General features: G+C 33.6%; 1 protein-coding gene across 1 annotated transcript in view; it reads left to right on the forward strand.

The window, feature by feature from the left end:
* The window catches only part of TAFA1 (TAFA chemokine like family member 1), a 525,382-nt gene that overhangs the window by 421,237 nt on the left and 88,179 nt on the right, over nucleotides 1–15,966 (forward strand). Inside the window, exon 3 of the mRNA XM_003762355.3 lies at nucleotides 9,043–9,183. Within this exon, the coding sequence (XP_003762403.1) occupies nucleotides 9,043–9,183 (141 nt within the window). The remainder of the gene's footprint in view (nucleotides 1–9,042; nucleotides 9,184–15,966) is intronic.

A 15,966-nucleotide genomic window follows, 5' to 3' on the forward strand; every position in this document is an offset into this window, starting at 1 on the left:
TCCTTCGCATGTTTTGACTCTGAAAACAAAATTTCCAATTGATTTTTTTTCTAGCTAGTCTGATAGGAATTACTTCATAACAAGCCACTCTTTCCCATTCTCACAAACATTCTCATTTAAGTCTATCAAATGAAAAGATGCTCTGATTAAGCCTTGGGGCCAGACTTATAGATGCAAAAGAGGGGGGAAGGATACAGTTATGAATTAAATTTTTAAAAGTTAAGATAAAAGTTTCATATTTTTATTATATATCATCACCTATGACTTATGCCTTTTGTCTGACACCCTACCTTTACCTTCTTTCTCTCCTTTCTTGGAGCCATAAGAAAATTTTGGACTATTTCAGTTTTAAGATGCTTGACATACATAGCTTTACTATTAAAATCTGTGACAAAAGAACAATTCCCAAAGTTGCTACTCAATTTGTATTTGTTTGTGGATTTTGAGAGCTAATGCATTGATGATATGAAAAAGAGTACTAGATTAGAGTAGACTAGACTAGATATGCAGAAAACGTGTTTTTAAAAAAGTACAGTCTGATATATAATATATCAAATTGATGGCCATCATGGGGAGAGCATGAGACAGGGAAAAAATGGAAATTAAAATATTATAAAAGTAAATGATGAGAACTAATAAATAATTGTTTTAAAAATTAAAGAATATACAAACTCTGCTAACTGATAGTTAAAACCCTTCACAGATGGCTTCTTTCTAGCTTTGCAGTCTTACGTCTCATTGTCCTTCTTCATGCAATCTAAATTTTCACCCAAGGATAAGCTGTGTGGTTTAAATCCAACATCCCATTTCCTTACTCTTCCTTTGCAAAAGTTGGCTTTAATGCTTTAGAATGAACTTATATCTCCCCTCTCTCTTAGAATCCCTGTGGTTGGTTTTGTTGTTAAGTCATTTCAGCAGTTGGCAATTTCCTTCTCTGGCTCTTTTTACAGATGAGGAAACAGAGGCAAACAGGATTAAATGATTTGCCCAGCGTCTCACAGCTATTAAGTATCTGAACTGAACCTTATCTATTACCCCACCTAAAGGCCCCCCCAATCCATAGAATTCATAATGTCCCTCAAACCTCACATCAGATACTAATTCTGTCAGGAAGCCTTCCCTGATCCCTCTCTGTATATGTTATTTTATTCATTTCAGGTTAATGTGAATCCCAGAGATAATTAATTTTGGGCCATTTTCAGTAGGCCCGGTGCCTAGCACAGTGCCTGGAACATAGCTAATGCTTAATAAATTTTTGTTGAATTCATTTCAAAGCATTGCAATGAAATTGATGCAAATTTTTTGTACTTTATTACTAATCTAAAGTGGAGCTAAGAGTTATGGGATTCTTATTCTGGTTCTGCACCATACCTCCCTTTTTCATCATAATGTCCTCCCTTAAGGACTTTAAAAAGCTCAATATGCTTAGCAACTCATCTTCCATATTTATTTCTTGGTAATTGTGCAGGACAATGCTGCATTGTTCTGGGAAGAGGAGATGGCTGGCTGACTCCAAATCTGAATGGGCATATAAGTTTGTTTTAACCCCCTCCCTCCACTAATAGCAATTTGCAACTGGCAGAAATAATCTAAAAATAATAAATATGCTCTGAAGAGTTTTTCTTTCATTTAAGAATAATTTTGATAATACATTTAAAGCTATAAGAAGTGACATGATGTAATCAATAAAAAGTGGCCACAAAAGCAAGAGAATTGAGTTCAAATCCTGCCTCTAACAAACTCTTTTAAAATTGAATTACAATTTGTCCTCTTCTGATTTTTATTCTTATTTACAAAGGTATTCAAGGGTCTATTTTTTCACTATTTCTCTATTATTCAACATATTTGGAATAGCCTATCTCTTCCATGTCATGGAAGCCATTGAACATGCAAAGAACCTTAGATATTATTTAGTTCAATTTCAACATTTTACACATTAGAACATTAAAGCTTAGAGAACTGATGAAACATGCCATAAATCAGACAGCCAATTAGTAGTGGTGACAGAACTGAAAACCCAGGTTTTCTAATTTTCAGTCATATGTTGTTTCCACCATGTCATGCCAGGGAATTGGAAAGTCTTCTGACAACTGACCTCCTATGTTTGCTAATGTTGGTTTGAGAAATTAATAAAAAAAAATTTGTTTTTTGTGGAAGAGGAACCAAAAAAAAAAAAAAAGCCCTGAATTCCACAATTGATTCACATGACAATAATCCTTTTTAGTCCTTATAACAATCATCATCATTATCCTGATTTTAGAGATAAGGAAAAGGAGACAGACAGATGTCTTGCCTATTGATTGTCCCACAGCTAGAGATTAGTGTCAAAGGCAGGATTTGAGCCTTCATCTCTCTAGAATTGAAGTCCAACATTCTTTACAGCATCCACTTAATAATATTTCATTTTGTCTGGGTTTTGCTCAAGCAAAGGAAAGTGAAAGTATGAATTTGATCAGTGTAAAAATGCTTGGGGTAAATCAGTACTACTGGCTTTTTTCCCCTTTAAAAACCAGTTTTTCTGGCTGAAACAAATAACTACATCTCTTCACCACCTGAAATTTATTCTAGCTACAAGTGTAGAATAAAAAGGAGAAAGATCATTTCCCAAATAAATTGAGAGGCCAATGTTGGAGTTCAATTATATGTATATTCTGATCTCTGGATCTATTTTAGGCAGAGCTAGAGATAATGTTAATTACCCAAATAATTTCCTCAATTCTTCACTTTGTATAGCTGGATAGGACTTTTGTGTAGAAATACCACATTAGTACATATTGCTAAGGAAAATCATGGGTGTCTATAAGGTAGAAAATAGACAACAATATTAACAATTTGTTAATTTAATTGTTAATTAACAATTTTAATTTTTAATTCACCTGTTTGGGAGTTGGGATTTTTTTGTTTATTTGATTTATTTGTAAAGATCACTGCAGAATGCAAAAAAATTTGGGAAAGGCTGAATAAGTTTATATATAAAGGTAATGGAATATCATTGTTCTATGAGAAACAATCAGCAGGCTGGTTTCAGAAAAGCCTGAAAAGGCCTACATGAATTGATGCCGAGTTGAGTGAGCACAGCCAGGAGAACATTGTACACAGCAACAACAAGATTATGTGATGATCAATTGTGATGGACTTTGCTGATAATCAACTATGATGGACTTGGCTTTATTCATTTACTAACTGTGTAACCAGGGACAAGTCGAAGAAGAAAATGGCAAATCACCTCACTCTCTTTTCTAAGAAAATATAAAAGGGGGTCAATAAAGAGTTGGACATGACTGGAAAATGACATATTATTCATACATACACTAGTGACTATAGGAATACTACTTCTATTAGACTTAGAACTAGTCTACTAATTATACTACTCCTACTATGGTCAATAGTATATAAAAATATACTACTTATACATATATTTATATGTCTACTACACATGTATAGTATTTAATAATTATATATACTATATATTATATAATATTTTATGTATGCATGTGTGTATTATGTATATGTATATAGTGTATTATTTACTCTAATCAATAATATGCATACATATAATAAATATAGTAAATACTTTGGGAAATAGTACATAATTATATATAATGTATATATATTATATAGAAGGCTATATTTAGCAATGATATTTATGGTATATTTCATATACTATATGCTATCTATTCTATAAACTATAGCAATATGATACTACATTTTACTATTTACTACTAATATTATTTAGTACTATTTGCTATTATTTTTGTTGGTGTTAAGTCTTATCTGACTCTTCATGGTCCCAGCTGAGGATTTCATTCTAAAAATACTGGAGTGGTTTGTCATTTCTTTCTCTAGCTCATTTTACAGATGAGGAAACTGAGGCAGACAGGATGAAGTGACTTGCCTAGGGTTACACAGCTAGTAAATTTGAGAGGCTAGATATAAATTCAGGTCTTCCCGATTCCTGGCTAGCATTCTATCCACTGAGTCACCTCACTGCCCCAATATTATTTTTCTACATAGTAAATAATATCCAGAATAATAGTATATGATATAATGTGGTATAGTAATTGAATAGTATAGTTATACAGTAAGACTATTTTTTGTAATCTTACAGTAATATAATACAATATGGCATTACATAGTACTATAATTTTGTAGTATAGTATAGTTTTATAATATAGTAATGCTATAGTAAGACTAATTTTAGTCTTAATTGTATGGTATGATATAGTATGGTATAATATTTTATGTTTGGAATGACATAGTATACTATAGCCTAATGTGCCACAGCTTACAATTGTATAGTATATAGTCTTTTTACCTTATAGAATGTTTCCCTGACAAACATAATTTGTAAATATTATTAATACATTATTGCTAAATCCTACTGTAAAGTTATGAAACATTGTTAACATTGATTGAGCAGCCAATAATATATTTGTTCCTTTGAGATTTACCAAGCCTTCAAACACTGTGTTTTCCTAGAACACGATGACAAGATACATCAAGGCAGTATGGAATTCTGGCTAGAAAACTTGACTTGGTGTCAGGAAAACCTAAGTTCAGATCTCCCTTCTGATACTCATTAGCTTCATCTCTATGCACAAATCCTTTAAATCCTTCTGTACTTCAGTAAGTCTTGTTGATATGATTTATCAGCAGTATATGCATTTTTAAATCCAAAAATTCTGGATAAAAATAGTTTCTATATTACTTAATGGTGTAAATTTCCACATATAAACTTGTTATTTAAGTGATCCATGGATGTTGATTTAACAAGGAAATTCAGATACCAATAGAGATTTCATGTAAATTTCCTTGACATTGAGATGTTCAGACATTGGTCAGTGGTCTAAAGTACAGGGTGATAGGATGGAATGGAAATTTATTTTTTTCCATTTCCATTTCCAAATAAAAATAATTTATTCTGGTTTGCTTCAAGTAAATTAACAATGAAGATCTGGGAACATTAGACCATTCTAGCAAACTGGGAAATGTAAACTACTAACATAAGAGTAGTAATAGCCTCCCCTATAGCCATATAGACCCAGCACCAGGATCTATGAACACAGACCTATCTGTAGATTAAATGACTTAACAATTCATTTTGTCATGATTGCAAGAGTAAGTATTTACAGTCACACCTCCTTGATTCTCAGCATGCAAATCCATAATCCATTAACTAGAGAATGAAGTAGCCTATGGTCACTTACCTTAAATAAAGGTATAATGGAAGCAAAAAGCTGGCCAACATTGAGTCAATCCTGTTGGACTCTTCCTTAACATCTCCAGGGGTTTGAACAGGCTAAAAGAATGAAAACTTGCCCTGCTGACATATCTCTTCCCTCTACTTCCCAGTGATCTCTGAAAACCGAATGCTAGTATGTATGTACCAGTGTGAGATAATGAATGAATGACATCCAAAATAACGTCAGTAAGGTACTTAGAAAAGCATGATAAATGATGAGAGGGAGCCTTTTTTGTGGAAGACATAACATTGAACATCCTTTTGATTAAGATATCCACCTGCTTGAAAGTTCTGTCTGCAAATACATTAATACACCACTGACTCAAGGAACTGATTTCATAGAAGACTCTCATTGTGAGTGCTCCCTTCACTGGTATAATTTTCTACCTATCTATGGTCAGTGATGGATAACAGTCTCTAGTAATGGAACCTCAAAGGAGTAAAACACCTTTGTCAACTAACTAGTGAATGTCGGAAATACAACTCCTGGCTCTAATTCCATCATTCTGGCTACAATCCTGTACTGCCTCTCAAAAGAAGAAATGGAGACTTACTTGGCTTTTAAAATTCTCTTGGGATATCATAGATTTAATTCACACTGATTACTAGATTAGCTTTGCCCTTCAATCCCCATAGGTGTATATTACAATGAATGTGGTATCCAAATGATATTTATAATTGGTTCTCAATTACAAATATCCAAATCATAATTGTAATTAACTCTAAGATGGCTAACCAGATAAGTAAGCATTCTATGCCTTATTGAACTAATAGTAAAATATAGTGTCTAGTTAGGTAATACTCTATGCGAATACAAAATATTCTATCTAGAGGTATCGGGGCATGTCTGATGCTCTGCTTGAAGGATCCTATAACTAGATCAGATTTCAGAATAAATTCAGGAAAATAGGCATTTTGGTAGTTTCACTCAGGAATGTTGTTCTAGTCATTTTCTTAAACCCAAATAAAGCCACTTAATTTAGGGACAGTTTCATAATATCAGAAATAGTTGTAGTAATTTGGGTCTGGGATGCTATTACCCCAATAATTATGAGTTAAATACATCAGACTGCAGGCCAGCCAGGTTAAAGTTTAGTGTATAATAAAACCTCTTCTTCATTAAGATAATGTTTTTGCTATAATTATATAGCCCATTCAATTCAACAAGCACTAATTATGCACTTACTGGGTGAGAAATGAGAGGTGGTGATTGTAGAAAGAATAATAACTCTCAGTTCCTGAAAAACTGAGTTCAAGTCCTTTCTCCAGCATGTCCAAGCTATATAATCATGTCCAAGGTGCCAAACATCTCAGTGCCCATGGGCAATGCTCTAAAGTTGTGAACGATTTCTAGTTGACTTAATGCGTAGACCATGCTAGACTTGGAGTCAGGAAAGCACCAGTTGGAATGTTCCTTCAGGCATTTGCTACCTGAATGGCCCTGAGAAATTTAAAATTCCAAGTCTCAGTTTCTCATCTGTAAAATGGGACTTTAAATTATAGTAGTTAAAATCAAATTTGTATAGTACTTTGAAAATGTTAAGGAACTCTATACATTTTAGCTATTATGTAATCCCAGATGAGTTGAATCCTATGGTTTTATGACAGACATTACTCACGTCAATAAAACTGCGTTCTGGACTGACCCCCCAGAAAAGTAATAAAAAAAAGTATCCTAGGTATTTGAAAAACAAAGATGAAACCAAACAGCCCCTGAACTAAAGGAGATAATTATCTTTGGGGTCAATTCAATATGTATTTACAACTAAATGAAGGAAAAGTAATTGGGGAAATGAGACAAGGAACACAAACAACCAATGCAGAAGGCCTGATTATGTGCCATTCTCTAAGGATACAAGAAAACCAAAATGTCCCCAGCACTCAAAAAGTTTACAGTTGAATGAAAGTAAATATCTTGTCAACTCTACCACTTATTTGCCATGTGACTTTGGACAAATCATTTAATGTCCTAGGGCCTCAGTTTCCTCATATGGAAAGGTAGATGGCTAAAATAGATTCTCTCCATTCATCATTATAGCTCTGAATTTAGAGGGGAGATTTCTTGAGAGAATTTTTTATCTTTTTACCTGTGGTGCCCAACAGAATATGTAGCATATAGTAGGTGATTAATAAATATGTGTGCATGGTTTTATCTTACAATCCATTAAATATAAAAGTATGCAAAAGAAAGGCTTTATTCAGGAGATGATACTTTGCAGGCAGCTAGGAGTTCTACTTTCCCAGATGATTGATCAGTTGAAGGCTGACCCCACTCTTCCACCAACAACAACAACCTGCCTGTAATGTGCTAAGTAGATGGGCAAAGCAAGTTGCCAACGAGCTAAAATATATCAGATCCATTAGCTAGATCCCTGGCATTCTGAGGGCCAGATCCTATGAAGAGATTGAGATTCATCTTGAGCATTGAACCAAGTATTTAGGGGAAGAGAGCCAGGAAGGAGAAATGATTTCTTTCTTCCACCTAATGGGGTACCTTTTGCTTTGTTGGAGAAGTAACTGGTTTAATTGATATTCCTAAGATCTGAAATGCTTCTCATGTTCCCATAGATGCCTTTTTCTGGATGGTGACGGATCACCAATCCTAGTAAGATCTGGATGATTTCAAATGGTGGGAAATAGCTCAATTGCTGAGAACTGAAACATTGCTTAAAGCCCACATGCTAGCTCTCCAACTATTCTTTCATATGTGGATAAAGTCTGGATCTGAGGAAAGCTATCTGGGACAGCACTGTTCGACTGGGGTTAAAATGCACCCTGTTGAAAGTGGGTGGGAGATAGAAAGCATTGATTTCAAGTCAATTTCTCCACCTCATCTATTCTGTATTGCTGTAATTTCCAGATAGTTATCATTAGAAGGACCCCAGGTAGTCAGACACACAAAGACCTAGCAAGACAGGGTTCTGAGAGTTTGAACCATTAGAAGCAGCAGTATTTGACTCCATGTATTGCCTAAACCAGGGGCAGCTAGATACTACAGTAAAGGGAGTGCTGGGCTTGCAATTAAAGAGTCATCTTCCCATGTTCAAATCCAACCTCCGATATTTAGTGACTGTGTGACCCTGGACAAATCACTTAACTCTATTTGCCTCAGTTTCTCATCTGTATAATAAACTGAAGAAGGAAATGGCAAATCACTCCAGTATCTTTCCTCAGAAAATCCCAAATAAGGTCTCAAATAACACACACACCAAAAACAAAAACAAAAAAAACTTGGCTCTCCTAGGTCTTTACTCTTCTAGTTATCAATGTACAGTCACTAAAGTGTTTATTTATGTTATTTCTGGCCAATAAAGTATAACATTTAATGCCTGTTTTATCTTGCTTAATTGCAAGATAATTCCAGTAGAGGAGATAGAAAATGTCAATTGTATGCAGAGAGACAACTAGGGATACTGAAAGTGATCAAAGCCTAGTATTTTCACCTTTTTGTTTGTTTCTGTGTTTTTCCCTTTGGTCTGATTTTTCTTGCACAACATGACAAATATGAAAATATGTTTCAAAGGATTGCACATATTTAACCTATATCAGACTGCTTGCTATCTTAGGGAGGGGGTGGTAAGAGAAAAAGGGAGAAAATTTTAATGCAAAGTATTACAAAAATGAATGTTGAAAACTATCTTTACAGGTATTTGGAAAAAATAAAGTATTATTGAAAAAACAGATTATCTAAAATCAGAGATGATTTTAATCCTTCCCCCCCCATAATCCTAGATGTTCATTTTGTTAGATGTTTTCATTAGCCTCTGTGGTTCTAACACATCTTCTCTCTTTATTGCCAGAAGGAGGAACCTGTGAAGTTATAGCTGCTCACAGATGTTGTAATAAGAACCGCATTGAAGAAAGGTCACAAACAGTAAAATGTTCATGTCTGCCTGGAAAAGTGGCTGGAACGACCAGAAACCGACCATCCTGTGTCGATGGCAAGTAGTTGACTCCCTTCTCAAACCTCTTTGAATGTCTCCTTCTATATTCTTAATTAATGAGTTTTCAGCTTTTATTCTAAAACATTTATGACAAAAATGAAGACATTTGTTAGAACCAGAATGTGGCCCTGCCCCCCCCCCAAAAAAAAAGTAGATCCTTGAGACTCATAGTATTGTTGGTGGCTTTTTATTTTTCAATAGGGGAACCTGTGAAGTGATTAAACTAAATGGTTGGTTTCTTTATCATGTGAAATCTCAGTGTATGGCTAGAAATTATTATAGAAATTAAACTCTAATCTAATCTAACTTGCCCTTCTCACTAGAAAAGATGTAGAGTATTGAACACTATAGGCCAAGTTTCAAAAAGCTTCAGTTCTTCTCTCCTTTGGCTTATCATAGAATTTCATATATAGAAATTACTTCAGAGATCAGCCAATCAAGAAACATTTATTAAGTATTTATTGTGTACCAAAAACTATGCTAGCCACTGGGGACACAAAGACAAAAATTGAATAACAGTCTCTGCCCTTGAGGACCTTACTATGATTATCCCTTCCATATTTTAAGGGGCACAGTGTTCCTACAATCTGGAAAATTGGACATAAAAAATTTTGGCCTTCCTCTGATAACAGAAGAGTCTGCATTTTTTTTCTTTTTCTTTTTTGGGATGTTTTACAAGAGCCTATTGGAAAATTTGAGTTGTTATTATATAATACTATACATATATTTCAAGTATTTCTGAGTTTCTAAAGTTTTTTTTTGTTTTCATCTTCTGGCCTTCTCATATCATCTAAGCTTCCACAAAGCTCCCCCCAAAATACCCACTAAATTATTATGCCAAACCACAGTATATAGAAACCATGATGGTAAAAGTCATGATGTAGAAGAGATAATTGTATGTAACAGAAAAAGTAATGTACACAAACCAGCAGATGAAAATGAAATGAAAGCTGAATAAATGAAAGTAAATGATAGCTGACTAAATACAAAACAAATATGAAATAATTTAGGGAGGATGCTAGCAGTTGGGGGATGAAGAAGGGTTTTAAATATGTAGCAGGTGGCACTTGAAGAAATATTCTGAACTTTTATCTGTCTTCAATCAACTGACCTTGAAAAAGCTCTGGAAATTTTTGTTCCTTCTAGCACAATTTTGCAAACTCCATTGTAATATCTTGAGGGAGATAAGGTGTTCTATGGAAGAGAAATTGAGAAAGAAATTTCCAGTACAAAGGCACCAAGATATGTGAAAAATAACAAGACCACCAATTTGACTAGATCAATGAATGTAGAAAGAGGAATGGTGTATAATGAGGCTGGAAAGGTAAATTGGGAAAATCTACCTACCAACACACACATACATACACACATTCTATGAAAACAATTATCATGCGTTCATTGTGGAAACAAAAACAGATTCAAATAATTGGAGAAATAATTCTTGTTCATAAATAGACTAGGCCAATATAGTAAAAGTAAAACTACCTAAAATCATTTAATTATTCAGTGCCAAAACAATCAAATAATAATTAAATTCACCTGGAAGAACAAAGATAAAAAATCTCCAGAAAAGTAATGAAAAAAGTATAAAGGAAGGGTTTCCAGCAATACTAGATATCAATACATACTACAAAGCAGAAATCATCAAACTATTGGTACTGATTAAAAAAAGAGAGAGAGAGATTTATCAGCAAAACATTTAGTTAGAAAACCTACAAAAGCAAATTAATGTGGTAGCTTAAAGTTGAGTATTCCAGAGACTGGAACTACTGGATGTAAGAACTCACTATTAGACAAAATTGTTGGAAAAATAAGCAAAGAGACTAGCAAAAATATGGTACAATAGCAAAAATATGGTATAAATAAATATTTCATGCCATATACCAGAATAACCTATGTGCATACATGACTTAGATATAAAGGACTACATTATAAATAAGTTAGAGAAGCAAGAAAGAAATCGCCTTTCAGATTTATGAATACAGAGATTATAGAATGAAGATTACTTTGCTTACATAAAATAAGAAAATTTTTGCATGAACAAAACCATTGTACATAAAATTAGAAGGAATACTAGTAAATAGGAAAATATCTTTTCAATAAGTTTTTCTGAGAGATTTATCCTAAATGTATAAGGAATTCAAACAAATTTAAATAAGAGCCATCTCCTAATTGATAAATGGGATTGGAATGCCCACTACAAAGTCACCAAGGTGTGCAAGAAAAAATAAGAAGATCAATTTGATTGGACAAGCAGTTTTTAAATCAGAAATCCTATATTTTTTAATCCCTCAAAACATTAATATTTATCTAAATAATTAAAGAAATGTTTAATAACTAAATAATTAAAGCTTAATAATTAAATAAAATATCCCTCAACTTGACAAAAGTTGATATGAGTCTAGTCCTTTACCTAGTATATGCTTTTATGATAATATGATCATGGTTCCCTCTCATGTTTTTTTATATTATTTTATAACCCACTTGTGCTTGCCATGAGCCTCTCGATTATCCTTTTGGTGTTGCCCAATTTCAGTTTTTCTGAAGCTATAATTTTAATGGGTTACCAAAAGGGATCACTTATGAGAAAGACATGAATAGAGAAGCAAAAATTTTCTTCAAGGTGGCTAGAGGAGTTTGTTGGCTCTAAGAGGCAATAAACATTAGAAACTGATTATGGTTCCCTGTACTTATCACCAGAGGCAGCATGACAATTATAGCAATGAATCTTCATTCAATTTCCATTTTCTTCTTTTTTTTTTACCTTTAATGATTTGGAATCAAAAAAGCTTCAAGATGAAAAAACAATAATGTTGCAACTCTCCTGGCAGGAGAAAAGATGGCACCAGGTACCAAATCAATGGGAGAGGTAAACTTATCCAACAGAAGGATTTGGGGCTTCATCAAGATATGTACCTTATTTTAGAAAATGTGAACTCTCTGGAGAGAGTGAGACAGGCAAGTAGGCTTAGAACTAACATTCAAATAAAATATGGACTCAATGAAAAATCCAGAGTTCTACAAAATTGGGCTACAGATTTTTCAAACCTCAAAATAGTTTCACACACCAGAAAGTGCTTTTGAGCACCATCACAGAGAACACTGGAATAAAGCACTGTGAATTAGGGAAAGAGCACTGGCTTTACAGAGAAAGGAACTCATTTCTATCCTTTCTCTATACTTCTGTTTGAGCTCTACCTGACCTTCAATATGACACTTGCATTTTCATTTCCAATGTGGCAGGGTCCTCTGTTTGGCATTTAAAGCCTTTCCAAATCTGACTCCAGCTTACCTTTCTAGGCCTATTATGCATTTTCTCTTTCATGCTCTCATGGCCAAAGTCTTTTCTACCACTATTTGGAAACAACATTTCATTTCTCACTTCAGATGTTTGCACATTCTATTCCTTTTGCCTAGATTGTACTACCTTTTCACATCCAGTTTTTAATTGTTAAAAAAAATTCATTGCACATGTTTAACATATACTGGATCACTTGCCCACGGGGGGATGGGGGAAGGGAGGAGAAAATTAGAACACAAGGTTTTGTAGGGGTGAATGTCAAAAATTATCTATATTGATATTTAAAAAATAAAAAGCTATAATAAAAAAAATCCAGATACTTCCTGGAGCAGTTGAGTGTGTGTTATAGTAAATTCAATTTGATAGTCTTATTTTTTCTTCAAATCAAACCAGACCTTGTTCAGCACCATTGCTTCTGGAGATAACTGCTACTTATGCCTTCAGCAGACTCTCATTAATTCTGGATATTTATCTTTTTTTGATCCACTACAAACTGGTAGAAACCATGTATCCCACATAAAAACAGTAGAAGATCCAAAAACACAATTTCAACTAATCAGATTTATTTTCATGAAATTTGCCTCTGATCACAAACCTTGAAATGGATGATATTTCCTACCAAAGTTGCAGGCCAGGAGATTTCTGCAAGATTTTCAAGAACCACTGATTCAGAGTAAAGTGTCACCTAAATTATTTGAGGATTCAAGATTAGGATAGGTCATTTAAAATAAGCCTAGAAAATTTAAAAGCAGCCTTACCCCCTTTTTCTAAGAATTCTATTTAAGAGAAGAGTAGACCATTTTAAACAGCCTTCATTTGTTTAAAAAGAAACACAGGCTAGACTACTATAACCATAAAAGTATACTCAAAGGTTTAAATTGTGGGAAAGCCATTTATAATTAGTTATGAAGGAGATAGCATTGTGTCCTTGGACTCCTGCCTAACACCATGCTAGAGTCAATATGAATTATTATACTTGAATTCACACCCTGTTGTGTTTTATTGCTCAATTATTGTTATCAAGAATAAGGGGGAAAAAACCCAAACACCCTATGATAATAGAATTGATTGAGACTAAAAATAAAATATAGTCTTCCAATAACTTACTCTTCATATAACCTTACTTTTCAGAGACAAAAATCAAAATCAGATAGAGTTTGGAAAATAATAGTAAAGTGATACCAAATGGCATGATAAAATGGAGAGGAGAAACGATATGAAAATTTGCAAAGAATGTTTGTTCTAGGATCTAAAAAGCTGGCTTCAAATCTTGCCTCTGGTTCTCACTACCTAGGTGGCACTGAGCTAGTATTAGTAGCCCTTGTCCTGGTGTCCATCTATAAAATGAGGAGGTCAGATTGAATGGCCTCTGAGCTTTTTGCCATCCCTAGATTGATGATCAAGATTGAAGTTCAAGAAAAATTGTGTTTAAATTATATGTGGACCTCCCTTATGTAACTAGTTCACTTGTGATTTCAAACTTTATTGCCATTAAAATAGTTCATAAAATAATAGCAAAAAATATTTTGAAGGTTTTTTTTTAGTTGGGGCAGCTGGGTGGTCCAGTAGATAGACCACCAGACTTGGATTCAGAAGGACTGAGTTCAAATTCAACCTCAGATACTTAGTAGCTGTGTGAACCATGGCAACTCACTTAGCCCCAGTTGCCTCTAAATATATGTGTATGTGTATACATATATGTATTTGTGTATATGAATGTACACACATATGCACATGTATTTATTGTATATGTATGCATAATCCAAAAGATGATAAGAGATATGGATTTAAAAAGGTATCAAACATTCAATGTTAAAATGTCATTTAAATGTCAAGTTTGTGATTGCTTAGAATAGGAAGTAATAATCACTAAGAACCAGCATAGGTTAATTAACCTGCCTTGCCTTCCTAACCTTATTTCTTATATGACAGCTTCCTATGCTGGTTATTGTTTTGTATTTTTCTTTTTTTGTGTGTGGTTTGGGAAAATATGGCTATGTTTTTTATCTACATCAGAAGGAATACTGGTATCAATAAAATCACAGATTCATTTAAGTACTAGATAAGTAAACCGAAGCATTTCAAATTGACATCAACATACTTGTACTCCTGTTCTCCATCACTAAATTTGTTTTGTGTTATTCTGTACATGCTTTTATATCTACATGTTGTCTCTTTTGATAGAATATAAGATTCTTAAGGACAGAGACTTTCAGTTTTGTCTTTTGATTGATTGATTAGTTAACTGATATTTTTATACAAAATAAATTTTGTAATTCTCTGATAAATATCAATAGGGAGAGGAATATCTAGTTCCTCTGAAACTTAGTCTATTTCCAAATCTATGAGGCAATTCTTGTTTGGAAAAAAAAATGGAAAGATAGCAACTTTAGAGATAGGTGCATTTAGAGCTGTTGCAATAGTGATATATATATATATATATATATACATATATATATATATATGTATATATATATATATATATTATATAGTGATCATCAGTAGACTGATGTTGATCTAGAGAGAGCTTTCCAAGAACCAGTTATTGTCTTTGTTCTTTTCCAAGGTTGTATTTAAATGAAAATGAAGAAATGATTGTTGATTTTGCAAAGGACCACAAGTGAGGACAGCTAGGGATTATATTTGTAGATGGAACCATGATCAAAATCTATCTCTTTTTTTCCAGTTAAAATGGCAGGGCAAGTCTAACTCGATAAAATTTAAAAATCCCATATTTATGTCTATTACATCAATTTTATAAATATAGGACAAGTGAGCACTACTATGAAGAAATCTTGGGGTTAAAACATAGATACAGATTGCTTAATTCTTAGAACAACTAAAGGAAACATTGTTCAATCTGTCTCCAGAGGAAGAACAAATGATGAAACATAGTTCACTGATATCCCCAAATCTTACAGTTTCCTGAAGACTGGCTAATGGGGGCAAATAAGTGTTTCTGTAACTTTTCTATCATACAACACAGATTTTTGCCTCATTTTTATTTGGAATAGTTCCTCTACAGTTTTTCAGATCATTAGTGTCTTCCAAGTCACAGAAAATATCAATCACTCTGATTATTAGGACAATTACTCTGTGTTCATCTGTTCTTCAAAACAGATATCACCAAAAACATTGGGCAAGGGAAAATAAGTCTTAAGCCAGCTTCATCGTCCTAGCCTATAGGTTTGGCACCAAAGCAAAAGTTCTGACTCTGGTATAGCATTCAGATGCACTTCTAGGGACTCTGGTCCATCAGAATGCACAAAGTGACAGGGAGGTTGACAGTTATTCTGGAATTTAGACTCTGTCAGATCCAGTCCCCTGAGCTTCAAGACTACCTATTCATAGGTTGTAAATTTTTGTTGTTATGAACTACTTTGGCAGTCTGATGAATCCCATAGATAACTTATCAAAATCACACTGTTAGATATTTTATTTTAATTCATAATTGGGATAAATGTAAGTTTCAGTTAGAG

Source organism: Sarcophilus harrisii, chromosome 1 (assembly GCF_902635505.1).
Source record: "Sarcophilus harrisii chromosome 1, mSarHar1.11, whole genome shotgun sequence".
Lineage (NCBI taxonomy): Eukaryota > Metazoa > Chordata > Mammalia > Dasyuromorphia > Dasyuridae > Sarcophilus > Sarcophilus harrisii.